The sequence below is a fragment of the Pithys albifrons genome, chromosome 4 (assembly GCF_047495875.1).
Source record: "Pithys albifrons albifrons isolate INPA30051 chromosome 4, PitAlb_v1, whole genome shotgun sequence".
Lineage (NCBI taxonomy): Eukaryota > Metazoa > Chordata > Aves > Passeriformes > Thamnophilidae > Pithys > Pithys albifrons.
Genome location: NC_092461.1, coordinates 35,345,031 through 35,359,227, shown reverse-complemented (window position 1 = coordinate 35,359,227; position 14,197 = coordinate 35,345,031). Strand labels below are relative to the sequence as shown.

Sequence of the window (14,197 nt, the reverse complement as noted above, 5' to 3'; positions counted from 1 at the left end):
AAAGATTCTTATTTCCCAATCATAATCCAAACGAAACAGGGCCAGGTTTGCATTTCTTGGGTTTAAAATCATAAGCTGAATCCTGATTCAGGCTGGGATTGGCTATTGCTATGTTATCAAAGCATTTTCTTTTATAAATCATTCCTATGAACCAAAAGTACAAAGTTTCCAAAGTCAGAACTGAAATCTTTTTCTTCTCGACATGCAATTCAGGAGCTGAAAGCTTTGAAGAGACAATCTGATCTTGATTTCACATCCATTATAATGTGTACTCATGATTTAAGATACTTGCAGTAAGACTACAAGCAACCCAGAACAGTAATTTAATAGAAGAATCCCTCAAACGTGGCATACGTGTTTTGTGACTTAGCCGAAAGCAATTTTAAAATTACACCAGTTAGACCTGACTGATACATCAGGTATCTTCCAAGATGCTGGAAAGGACTTACAGATAAAGTCCGTTTGTTTCTGGAGGCAAAAGTCTTGCATTAACCTGAAGCTCTACAAGTACAGCACCCTGAAGGATGTGAGCACACAGGTTAGGGAAGCACTAAAGCACAAGTATGGAAGCACTGCTGATAGATACAGCTGAATTCACTCATAATTTTAAGGATAAAGTGTAAATGGGACTTTTATGAGAGAAAAGTAAGGAACAGTACAGCTTTGGGAGAAAGAAATTTCCAGGGAGGAAATAGGAGTCAAAAATAGGAACATTATAGTGTAACATTTACAGCAAAAAATACTTTTAAAACCTTTTAGTAATTTATGGTTTAGAAGAAATTTCTTGGTGCAAACAGAGAAATATGAAGGCAACTTGCAAGGGCTAGATAAAAATGAGATATGAAGGTAAGAACTGATAGAAAAAATGGATAATGTATGTCCTTAGAGAAAAAGAAAAAACAAACATAACAGCATAAAAATCAGAACTACAATAAATGTTAAGGAAAAGAAATAGACCCAAGCTGCTAAGCAAGGACTTGGTGAGGCCATTAAAGAACAAGAGTGTATACTCAGTGACAGATGATGTTGATATATTGCTGCCACCACCCTGAATGAATTCTTTGTCTCACAACCCACAAGAAAAGCTGAAGGTCACAGAAGAAAGTGTGGAAAGTGTTTTTCAGAAGGAAAGTGAAATATGCAGATGTCTAGAGGTCACTTCAAGGTTAACAACTAGGAACCTACTATAATTAAAACCTAACATTGTCATAGATAATAGTGAGAGATATCCCACACAAAGCAACTCAGTACTGAAGAAAAAACTTGAAGAGTTAAGTCAAGTTAATAATATTTAAAGACTTCTTTCCCTCAGATTATAAATGGGTGCGCTCATAATTCTGGAGCAATCTTCTGGTGGGAAGAGAAGAGCTGGAAAGTAATTACAACTCTAAAACAGAACAAAATTTGTTAAAACACTGATTTACGTAAAAAAATAAGAGAAAAACCCAATATAGACAAATGAAAGAAGAGAAAAAATTAAAAAGATAAATCATCATCATCATCATCATCATCACTTCCAGACTTCCCCTGGTCCTTGCTGTATCTCCATAAAGCCCACTAAAGGTAAATGAGCAATCAGCCAGCTGTCAGGAGGTGCATGGCCACCCAATCCTCCCCTGGGAAATCACAGATCTGCGAACTCCTGCACATATGGAGTAAAAAGTACTGGGGCTACCAGAGTAAGAAATGAGTAGTTATTTCTGAACATGCAAGAAACGTTCACAGAGCAACTGTGCCTTCAGCATCAGTGTAAATCGTTAGCAAAAGTCATCATAAGCAGAGGTAGTGCAAGATCACTCTGCTTGAGAAGTACCTAAATTATTTACTGCTTTTGCTTCTGTGCAACTTTCACTTAGGGGGAAAAAAGCTGCTTTATATTAAAAAGACTCTAAAGAGGGGAGGGGGAATAAAAATGGAAGGTAGGAGAATGATTCTGTGCTCCAAGAATTCAGTATTTCATTTGATATAGGAATGGAGCTGGTGAGAGTTTGACATCACACTAGTGAGAGTCACTGATGTATGTAAGGCATGGGAAAAAGAAGTGATCAAGGCTTAGCAGCTTGTAAACTCAAAAGACTAGAAATATGAATTAAGAAGCAAGGAAGAAAATTAATTTGGAATATAAACATTTACTGACAAAGGCTACCAGCAAATTCAGATAGTCTAACAAGGAAGATGGTAGATTTTAAGATGGAACAGACATTGATCAGATGTAACAATCGGAGGAGGAAGAATCACCAGATTTTTAAAAATCATGTATTTTTCATAACATGTGAATATATGTATAAATACGTACAGGTATGGGCATGTAGACAGACATACACAAAACATACAGTAAAGAAACATTTTAGGAAAAATTCTATACGTGTCTTACATGGCCATTTAAAATCTGGCCCTTGCAAAGTATCACCCACTTCACAACAAATATATGAAAGTTAAATATATCTGTTTTAGAGAATAAAAGAGCTCTTACCTGCTTTACCACTGTCAGTGTGCCGGGGGCCATCGTTACTAGAGAAGCAACTGCAGTGGCATCATGGGACTCTGAACCCAACTCAATGATTTGCTGCAGGATGTTTACAGCTGTTGGATCAAGTCTTTCACCTTATCAGAAAGACAGTAGCCATAAGATCATTAAACACCTCCAAAGGTATGGGAATCTAAGTGGCTCTCTTTCCCCTCCTGACTTAGCCCTGACTCAGCATTTGCACATTTCAAATAGCTCAGTAACATGACACTTTAACAGCAGGTCTATGGCAGGGTAAAATTCACAAAACAAATTTCCCAGGGAATGCATGAATCAGCAAGTGAAGCCACACTGATCATTTTTGTGCCTATTTGAAAGAGATCTAAAAGAACACATTGAATAAGAGACAACAGGCACAACGCATAGCAGTAACTGAAGATTACTAAAAGCTGAAAGACTTTACAAATCCAAATGTGTATTTGCCAGACATTCAGCTCACACAGAATCTGACTATAAACCTATAACCACAGTCAGAAAGGGAAAGAGACTGCAAGAGTCATGTAAATCTGCCTTCTATTTGCTTTAATCACTGTTAGAACTAGGAAAGAGACAACAAATAGAATAAATATCATCTTTTAACCTCAAACCCTTTCAAACTGAGGTTGACAATGTGATGGGAACCCAGGTCAGATAATTTAATTAAAACCGGAAAGTGGTTATATTTTGTTATTTATTTATGAAACAAATTTAACCAAGTATTGAAAAATGTTTGCTTGATTTGGTTTTTTCCTATAAAACTGCCTTTAGACAAAATGCTACTGTTTTTCACACTGAGAGGAAATATGCTGGAAGAGTATCTGAAGTTGGGGGCACTAAAAAGCACATCATTCAACGCTGAAAACTACTGTATTGTGCTTAAAATCAAAACAGCCATGTACAGCATATTCCATGATCGCATTTATTTTTATTTTTTTATTTGTATTATGAACTATAAAGACTACAATGGTAAGCAACTGTAAAATGCTGGTTTATGATAACTACTTATTTATATATATGAAAACAAAACATATGAACATCTACTCTGAAGTTTTAACACTCAGAAATCTCGATGCTTTGTCTTTTCTTCCAGTTTTTGTTATTTCTCCCTTAGCAATCATTATCTAATCCCACTCTTTTCTTCCTCAGTCTGGTACAGAACAGCTCACTTAATTTTGTGTGCCATCCAAACTGAGTTTGTTAGTACTGTCTTGGGAATGTGGTAAATGAGCTATTCCACTGTGTCACTCCTGCAGTCTGGCTGCCTCAAGCAGGGAGAGAGATAATAGCCAGGGAATTGCCATTAGATACACACCATCTACTCTGCCAAGATAGCTGATTTCACAGTGTATTTAATAATACAGGCAGGAAATTCCACACAGCTAATAACAAAGTGCAAAACAGACTGTGATAAGCATTAATGACTTAAGGATACAGAAATTCATAAAGAATGGTAATTTCTCATTTATCCTCAAAGAAAATATAAGCCCCTAGAAGAAAATTCTGGATGACTAATTTCATCCTTTTTAACAGGAGATCACAGGATATTGTATATTGCCCAGCATGCTTAAAAGAATTAAATATTGGTGAAAAAAGATGTATTTTGTGTTCCAGCTTTAAAAGAAAGGTAACTTACCATTCTCAGAAGTATATCTAAGGTTCTGTAATGCAGCTACAGCAGCTTGAGTGCCTTGAGCGTCTTCTCCAGCCTCTGTGATATGGAGATACTGAGTGGATGCTTCTTCAGAAACTTCAGCAGTTAACTTGGAAACAAAACACAGCAAAGACATGAATAATCTCATTTTGGCAATGTAAAGAACAATAAGGAATGAATTTTTAACAACAAATATTTTCACAAGAGTTACAGAAATACTGGTTGAAAAGGAATTCAAGAAGAATATTACATGGGAGTTGGGATATTGTCCCACAGTTTTCCTTTAGATTCTACTTCAGAAGATGTTTTAAATATGCTAAATTATCCTGACTTTATTTTTGTTACAGTTATTTTAGAACTAACAATAGGCTTCTACTGTATCAGGGACCTTTTGAACAAAATTAATTTATAATGCAGATCTAGTAAAACATCTCTGAAGTTTGAAACGGAATTTTGTTTCAGTAAAGTTATCCTTTCCAGGAACTATGTTTTTCAAGACAAACTCTCACTATGTAGTCCTGCTCTGATGGGACTCACTTTATAGTCAGTTCAGTACCAGAGACATGTTTGCACCCAGCATGTCCTCTAATTTTATCAGCTTTGGGTATCACCTGGGAAAGTTGTAGCGTGTAAACAAGTCAAAAATATGTTTCTCCATTGTTTTCTGCCTCTCAATACATTCTGCTAACATTGCTATGTCAGCTTTAGTGGAAAAGCTTTCTCAAGGAAATACTTCCTGCCAGAAAATCCTGCCTTTTGTGATCAGTTTCCCACATCTGGACCTGACTACGTGCCAAAAAACATGTGTAGAGGTTGAGAAAGCATTATAAAAACCTGAAGATGAATTCAGAAGTTGGAGGAACAAGAGACAAGGAGAAACTAGGACGCCTTGCCTAGTCTTCTTCTGATCTCTCCTCTCAGCTCGTCTTACCTTCTTTCCAACACCACCAGCCGTCATCTGCCTCGAAGGAGAGACTGCTTGTCAGCCTGGAGAGAGGGCATCGGCCTAGAGCGAGACTGCCTGGCAGCCTGAATAGTCTGTGACTGTCTGTGGAGGTATATCTTTTCTCTGAATTTTTCTCTAACAGGCTAAAATAAAGCACCCTCTTTTGCAGCTACTCCAGAAGCCAGCCGGTCTGGTCTTGAGGGGAAATAACTGCATTTTGCATTTCAAAGACTCACCATCCTCTTGCAGCCAAGAGATAACATCGTGGCAGAAACAGAGAGAGCATCTGCATCCCCCCCCCCTTCCTCTCAGTTACATGGATAAGGCACTCAAGTAGTTTTTCATGGTGGTATCTTTTCTCTGCTTCTATAAATAATCTTAAGCATTTTTCCTAACCTTTCTTATTTTTCCTCTTTTCCTTTCGCATCTCTCTCGCAATCAATTAATAAAAATCAGTTTTTGGTATTTACAGATAACTTGTTTGAGTTTTAATTTTGCTCAAGAGAATGATTCGAACTTGTAGTTCAATCTGCATCAAAAATTAAGCAGATCTGAACGTCATAAAAGTCTACAGAGAATCATTTAAAACATGGATACCAAGACTTTGAAGAACTACATTTTAAATGCTTGTCCTGTCTTCTTTGAATAACTGTCCAAATAGAACCTACTCCAGTATTTTTCAAGGACTTAACCTTCTATGTGTGGATACTCAGTAACTGTTAGACAGGACCTGCAGGTCAGTTCTTCCAAATCAGGCATTAGATTTACAATGGGGACAAGACTGAAATTTAGCAGAGCAGGTCTCACACTGTGGAGGTCAGCCAACTGCAATTGACTTGTGGCTTCTTCCTCTCACTCGACATCAAAACCAGCCTACTTAGAAGAGACTCAATTTTCCAACTCTAATTTTTAAATAAAAGTGTCTAAATCTGTGGTTTTCCATAGATTCTGCATCTGCAGTCAGCTCTGCTCTGTAAGGATAAGTTTTCATTTTAGAACAAATTGCCCTGCATATGACAGCAGAGGAAAGCTTGAGGGGGCATTGTGCCTCAAGGTAGCTGTCCTACTCCATCCCAAATGGAGAAAATTCAGGTTGTTTGCTTTTTTCCAAACCAAGTTTCTTAGGTCTAGCTCGACTTTTTTAAAGTCTCAGCGATACTGTGATTTTTGCAGAGTCACAGAATATTCTGAGTTGGAAGGGACCCACATTTTCTATATACTTTGGATGGCAGCTGAAAAGACAGAACAAATTATAGAAGACTTACTCTGTAAAACATTACCATGTTTTCAGTCGTTCAATTTACAAACCTAGTTTTCTAGATTCTAACCTTCTCTGGACAAAGACTTTAGCTTTTTCTCACTATTTCAATAGAAGTTTTCAGCTTTGCTCCTCTTGCAGTTAACACCAGCTGATATTTGGCATATAAAAAAATGCAGTCAGTTTTTCAATTTCACTTTTTTTTTTGCTAAAACTTTCACCCTTTCTGCTGCAAATAGAGGACTAGAGGGCTAAGATAAGCATTTACAAGGTTGTTAATACTAAAGTTTAACAGTCATAGCAATGCATGTGTTTAAATTATGAGATCACATGATCTTCTAATCCTGTATGAAGTCAAACCTACATTTTTGTATAGTTCTTATTATTATCCTTACTTTTCTCCGCAGAATTATAAAAGATTTCAGGGTCAAAGCCATGGCAACTTTGCTTTACCTCCCACTTGGTCTCCCCATCATTTTCCACCAGCTTCATTCCATGCTTGTTTTTAAGATGCCTGTTGAACTCCCATTTTGTACCATAGACAAAGCTGCAAACAGGACACTTAATGCCACCTACAGGGAAACACAAATAAACTCCTTAATTGCATATAAATTCTTTTTCAAGGCAGTAGCAACCTGTTTAATTAGACCCCATCTCAATCAAGCTAGATAACTGTAATTTAAAAGTGTTTCCTTTAGCCATTTAGCCAACATGAAAAAAGGGTGAAAAAAATAACGTAGTTGACCTCTCATAGTGCTTGAAGGGCAATTTTGAACTATGGTAATGGGAGGATTTTGGAATAACTCACATATCTGGGAAGCTACAGCAATCCTGCTTCCCTCCTTGCATCTCTCCCTTCCAGGGATGTAAAGTGTGTACAGTCCAAATATCTACAAGACCAGGGGCTCTGACAAACTTCAGCTTTAAACATCAGTTCCATGTTGTCTTGAAAAGGCCTGGTGTGCCAGTCTTCAGGACAAAATCCAAGACCACAGTGTGTTGTACTTGTTCAGCAAGACCTGTTTTTTGTTTGTAGTTTTCTTTTTTTAATGTGTTTACAAACAACACCAAGATCTTAACATTTAACATACACATTAGTGGCACACTAATAATTTTTTTAAAATGTGTCTTCTCCAAGACAGCTGTTCTAGTCTTCCCAAGTTTCAAACAAATATTTCTTTTGGGCATTATCAAAGCAAACTAGGAAGCATTAACAAAACAAACTAGGAAGAGTTAACAATGTAATGTCAATTTCACTCAACTATCTTTGCTTTTGAGAGTTTTATGTCAACATACAAAACTGTATATCTAAGTTTTCTGTCTACAAAATGATGCATAGCATGACTTTAACATAATGTTTACTGTATCAGTATGCAGCATCACAGGTAAAAAACTGAGCACGACAAAATCATAAGAATCAAATTTTCTTCACTAGATTAAACAGCCTTTACTTCTTTTTCTTATGAAACTCATTTGGCCAAATGTCAGATTTCAGCTGCTTGTAATTATGCAAATAAGTATCTTTTTTCCTCTCTATTGACTAAAGAAGAACAAAAATAATCTGCATGTGATTAAGTGTTGCATTAGGTGACCAGAACTCACTCGAACAAATCTAATGGCTGGGGAAGTGCCTTATGCCAGTCTAGGAACTACAATACCAGATGGCTGACTCCACATTACTGTGGCAAATTATGATTCTTACCCATCATGTTCAAATGCTTCAAATAGACTCTCAGAAGCTGGTTATAAGTCAAGACCTGGTTGCACAGTCTTTTATGAATAAGGTGATTAGAAAAAAAAAATCTCATTTTACATTAATGGAAACCTACCATATGGTATTCTATCAGGTGAAAAGAAATAAACTTTTTATTTTGATAAAACAGAATACAACTACACTCAGTCCCTAGGGTATTTCACCAACATTATTATTCCTCTGCAAATCCCCCTCTTTCCTTTTTATTATAGATTTTTACAAAACTTTATTTTTAGACCAATGCTCATTACTCCATCCCTAAACAAAACCAAAATATTTTCACTCAAAAAGTTCAGGTTAGAACAAAGATATTATCAGTTACAGAAAATGGAATTACATATGAATTTCACACCAATCGGTAGTATTAGAAAAGAGCCATTGGAGTGAAACAGTGAATACTTTTCTGCATTAGTTTGGTATCAAAACTATTACACCTGATAAATTAAATCTGTAACTTTTGTCATTATGGATGTAATTAAAGAACAAATAATAGAAGCATAGAATAAAATTGGTAATATATAACTCCATGTCAGTGACTTGATACAAAACCTCAGAAAAATTAATTTTCATACAATTCTTTATAGTAACAGGTGACATACAAAGTTCATGAATTATACACCTTAACTACTTTCAATACCAAAACTGATGTTTGCAATAAAATACTGCACACAGATATTATACAGCTCCACAACTTGCTTCCAGTGACATGTGTCCTCCATTTTATTTTTGGCCTAAAATCTCCGTAAGATAATTATTATTTTCTGTCCAAAGAAAGCATGTGATGATAATTGTACACGAGAACAGTGAGGCCACAACTGGATCCTCATGCATATACTGCACAACTCCCTGCACAAACTGAAAATCTGTCTCTCAGACACATAAACAAAACAATGGATGGCAAGGAGGAGAAAAGAAACAATTTGGGGAAAATTTTATGTGATTTTCCCAGCACAAACCTAATGAAACTAAAAAATAAGCTATCAAATGAGCACACAGGCAGGGTCTTGCAGAAAAACTAGTGGGTAATGCATATCTAATACCCTTGTACCCTTTGCAGAATGCTGTTTATTTTCTTTTATTACTTTAAAATACTAAAATAAATGTCAGATCACAGACTTTTATTCAAACAAAGAAAAACACACCTCCCCCTGCAAAATCCCAAGCATTTCTCTGATCCTGGGTGATCCCAAATTCTAATACAAGCACAGAAATTAAATACTGCTGTCTATCCCTGGCAATGCAGTTGCTTAAATGAATAGAATCCATTCTATGAATAATTCATTTATTTATAAACTCATTCTAGGAATCTTGAGTACAGTCCAGCAGTCTACATTCATATAAATATTTCCAATTAAGATTATTTGCAGTGCCTGTAATGCAGACAAAACTCTGTTGAGAGTAGGGGAGATGGGCAAGTGTGAGGGAATTCGCTCTGGGCTCAGTGGCTAACTTAGAACAAGCAGAAGACAATATGAATAAAGACAGCTTTTATTAGATATTAATCTTTGTTACTTTCCCCTCTCAATTTCTTTCCAAATCCTTTCGCTTGCTGGTTCTCTCACCTTTTCCTTTTCATCTGTAGTCCTTTCATTTCAAAGGATTTGTTTAGTATCAGGTCTGAAAGGTCTTCTTCCCTTATATGAATACATGAATAATTTTCCGAAATTGCTTTTCAGATCTATGAATACAGTAAATTGGAACTAAACAGAAGCTTGTCAGACAGAAAGGTGCAACTCCTGGCCCAAACAGCTTAGAAACACATAGAATCATAGAATGGTTTGGGTTGGAAGGGACCTTAAATATCATCTTGTCCCAACCCCCACTGCCATGGGCAGGGACATCTTCCAGTGCACCAGGTTGCTCAGAGTCCCATCCAGCCTGGCCTTGACACTTCTAGGGATGGGACATCCACAACTTCTCTGGGCTATTTATTCCAGTATTTCACCACCCTCACGGTAAAGAATTTCTTCCTAATATCTCATAACTTATATGACATAGAAGTGTCATATACAACAAGTATGACATACTCATCATACTGCATAACATGTCCACAATGATCTGCTTGTGCTGCATGAACCAATACAGATGATCTGATTTCCAAATCAGGAAAATTTTTATTAATTTCAATAGGATTCATGTCTATCACCTCCAAATGCAAATGTCTCCCAGAAGGAACATTCTTCCCCACAGTGAGATACCAAAACACTGAGAAAAACTGATGTTTCTATACCATGACAAGAAATGTCTGGTCTTATTTTGAATCCTCGTGCAAGATCCATGTGATGCATCACAGAGTAGGTAATTGAGTTGGCAAAGGAAGCTGCATGTGGGAAAACTGCACCTATTAACATGGCTTTCTTCATGGTAGAGTCCTGAGATGAGACACTGACTTCCAGCTCCTACATGGATTTGATGCCCTATTACTGCTCTAAAACTCATCCCAGGAGGTGAACATGCGGAAAACAGGCACAGCACTACTGGCAGCACAGGACATATAAATGCTGTGTAATGAAGGGGAGAAAGAACGATGCAAAGTCAGAGATGGAAAGAACAGAATAGGCTGTATCAGTTGGAAGGGGCCTACAGTCATCCAGTCCAACTGCCTGACCAATTCAGTTAAAGCATGTTGTTAAGGGCATAACTCAAATGCTTCTTAAACACTGACAGGCTTGGGGCATTGACCACCTTTCTAGGACGCCTGTTCCAATGTTTGACCACCCTCTCAGTAAAGAAATGCTTCATAATGTCCAGTCTAAGCCTCTCAGGCATGGTTTTGAACCACTCCCACATATCCTGTCACTGGATCCTAGGGAGAAGAACTCATCACCTCTCTCCTCTCTTCCCCTCCTTCGGAAGCTGGAGAGAGCAATGAGGTCAACCCTAAGCCACTTTTTCTCCAAACTAGACAAGCTCAGAGCCCTCAGCTGCTCCTCACAGGGCATGCCTTCCAGCCCTGCCACCAGTTTTGTTTCCCTCTGAATGTAATTGATCCTTATGGGTCCCTTCCAACTCAGAATAGTCTGTGATTCTGTGAAGGACCTTCAAATATTTCTGGATGCAATCCTGTGCCATGTGCTCTGGGATCACCCTGCTTGAGCAGGATGGTTGGACCAGATGACCCACTGTGGTCCATTCTGTGATTCTGAAGTGCTTGGAAGCCAGCACTGCATACAGGGCTCCAGGTGGGGCTGCACCAACACTGAACACAGTGGGATAATCACTTCTGTTGCCTGTCTGGTTGTGCTATGTTTGATGCACCCCAGGATGGAGTTGGCCCTCGGGGCTGACAGGGCACACTCACTGCCCAATCAACACCCCCAGTTCCCTGTCTGCAAGACTGATCTCCAGCCACTCCTCTCCCCATTTAGGCTTATGCCACAAGTTAACTCTGTCTTAAGTGCAGAATCTGCCATTTGGACTTGCTGAATTTTATCCACTTAATAATTGTCCAATGCTCCAGTGTGGTGGAAAAAGGATGTCCACCACGGAAAAAAGGCTGTTCTCTCTCACATCACTCTAATGTCTCCATTGTAAGAGTATTCCTGCATTCTCAACGACAGTACAGTTCTTTTGTTTCACTGGAAAAGAATGATTTTCAGAAGTGCATTTATCTGTCTCCCAACGGGCAAGGCAAACCTAATTAGCATATGATTAATTTTATTTGTTCAGAACATTGCAAGTATGATCCCTAATTTATGTTAAGAGAATTCATTCTCAGGTCCCTGTTGTTAAGAGTGGGTAGGAACAAATAATTCCTGGCAGGGCTTAGATATTTGGAAAGTTAAACAAAGCTCCCCATAGTGAACAGTTCTTCCTGCACCAGGGTGACTCCAGAATAGAGGCTCTGAGTACTGACCAAGTAAATATTCTTTAAAACAACTGCAGATTCCATGTCAGCTTTCACTGTCTGTGAAAATAATCCTAAAATTATACTATACATTTCTACCCTGAAATTATACACAGAGATTTACTTTTTTAACTATTTTTGTTTGTTGGTTTGGAGTTTTTTTCTGATAAAAAGGAAACAAAGAAATGTCATATAAAATAACACAGGCTCAAACTCCTTAATGTAGTTATATAATTTTCCCTTCTACACAGCAAGTTTAAAGGAAGAGTCTCAGACTTTGAGTATCTTTCTCTTTGTCATGACTTTAACATGGATTAATACCTTCAATAAATAACTGTTAAGTCTTAGATGAATGACTTGGAAATACCATCTATTAATAATGTCATATTAGAAGAATGATATTTAATTAATTATCTAATACAACAGCATTATTTCAGTCTCTGTTCCACTTCAACAAAACCAGCAACTCTGAAGATTCCAGAAGATATTATGAAACTGCTGGTAGTTCTTATTAAAAATAGGGAAAACACTTTCTAAAATTATGAGTAACAAAAAAAGAAACTCAATTTTACCAAGAATTAAAATATTTTCAACACAATTTAGAGTATTAAATCTGGCTTTCTCCTCTTCTTGCCCAATTCCTCCCACACCAGGCACTAGAACTGAAGAAGCTTTACACTCCAAAATGTACCTGACTGCACAGTCAGTTGCTTGCTCTGGTTTTCATACCCAGAAAACTACTTATGTGAGTCAGACAACTTCAGATCTCCTTTGCGAGTGCCCAGACACTACAAGGAACGAGTTATAAGTTCTGATATTCTTATCGAGCTATTTTTATCTATTTTTATGATATAACTGGAGTGAAAAATACTGCAATCTGATTGTCTCTTCCCCTAGCCCTGGTAGACTCGGCAGTGTGAGATTTATGGTAAGACTTGATGATCTTAAAGGTCTCTTCCAACATAAATGATGCTATGATTCTATTTCATTAGCATTCATATGTAAAACTTGAATTTTTCATCCTGTCCCAAAATCTTTGTTGCCTTTACTGGGCTTATCTGTGACAGCAATTTCAGTAACTGACCAGGTGTTTATTTGTCTTTGTGTAGTACAAACTGTAGTTTTACAGACAGCAGGAACAAGCAGTTGCTCTATGCAGAATCAGATATTCAAGATTCTGACACAGAGATGCAATGTGAAGAAATGCAGCCTGTAACAGCAGCCTTGAGAAGTAGAGACACAGAATGCAGCACAGAGGAGGGCAGGTGCAGAGAGGTAAGAAATGGGGCACAAGGCTGGCACTGAAGAACCCACTATAATCCACTAGGTTATAAATGACTCAGAAATGATCAGTTGAAAATATGCAAATCTGTAGCTGGATAAAAATCTGGTTTAGAAACAACATAAACAGTATTGAACACACATGAAAGGCAGCGTATACAGTAAATATGGATTTAATCTGGAGCTACAGACCAAAAAAAAAAGCATATATGTGTGTAAGCAAACAGCGGCCACAAAAGGATGGGGAGAGGAGGATGAAACCATCAAGATGAGGACCACGTATCTCCCAGCCAAGAACTCCAGATGCTGCAACTTTCTGAAACCCCCATTCCAACACCAACACCAGACTTATCTTAGGATTTGGAAAAACGGTGGAAGGAAGACTAGGGAAAGATGTAAAATTTATGAAGAGTGTGTGGGTGTGTTACCATCTTAATTGCATTAATACTACTACTAAGAGTTTTCCTGAGTCTGTATTTTATCGGGTTTTGAAAGTAATTAAAATCTAGATGAATGGTGATTCTTAAATTAGACTGTTAAGATTTCTGTTATATTGCCAATAAATTCTTGGCTTACTTATACAGATAAGGGGTGCTTCCTTTGCCCATAAACAAGATTCAGAACATAATTTACAACCAGTTTTACTTGAACTCTCCTTGTCCCCAGGTTCTACTAGTGGGGGAATAATTTGCTGCCTTTTACTCTTCAGTCACTTTCCTTACATTTACTCAACCTTACCTGGAGTTCAACCTTGCAGAATTGTCACAGAAATTTATCAGCAGAATGATATCATTTATCATTCATTTCAACAGACAGTGATACTTTACTTACAGAAACAGACAAACAAGTGTAAATGATAAATGTATGCAACAATGAATAGTACAAGCAAGGTGAAACAAAACTTTGGTTCACCCACTCTTAAAAACCAAGAACAAAGGACACTGAATGAAGGGTA

General features: G+C 37.4%; 1 protein-coding gene across 3 annotated transcripts in view; it reads right to left on the bottom strand.

Annotated features, from left to right (window-relative positions):
• Nucleotides 1–14,197, bottom strand: part of ZFAT (zinc finger and AT-hook domain containing) — a 134,523-nt gene that overhangs the window by 10,776 nt on the left and 109,550 nt on the right. For 2 of the 3 annotated variants that reach the window (XM_071553800.1, XM_071553799.1), the window contains 3 exons: nt 6,815–6,933; nt 4,140–4,266; nt 2,474–2,604 (listed from right to left, as the gene is read on the bottom strand). In XM_071553800.1, the coding sequence (XP_071409901.1) occupies nt 2,474–2,604; nt 4,140–4,266; nt 6,815–6,933 (377 nt within the window). The other variant, XM_071553801.1, reaches the window with a different exon arrangement.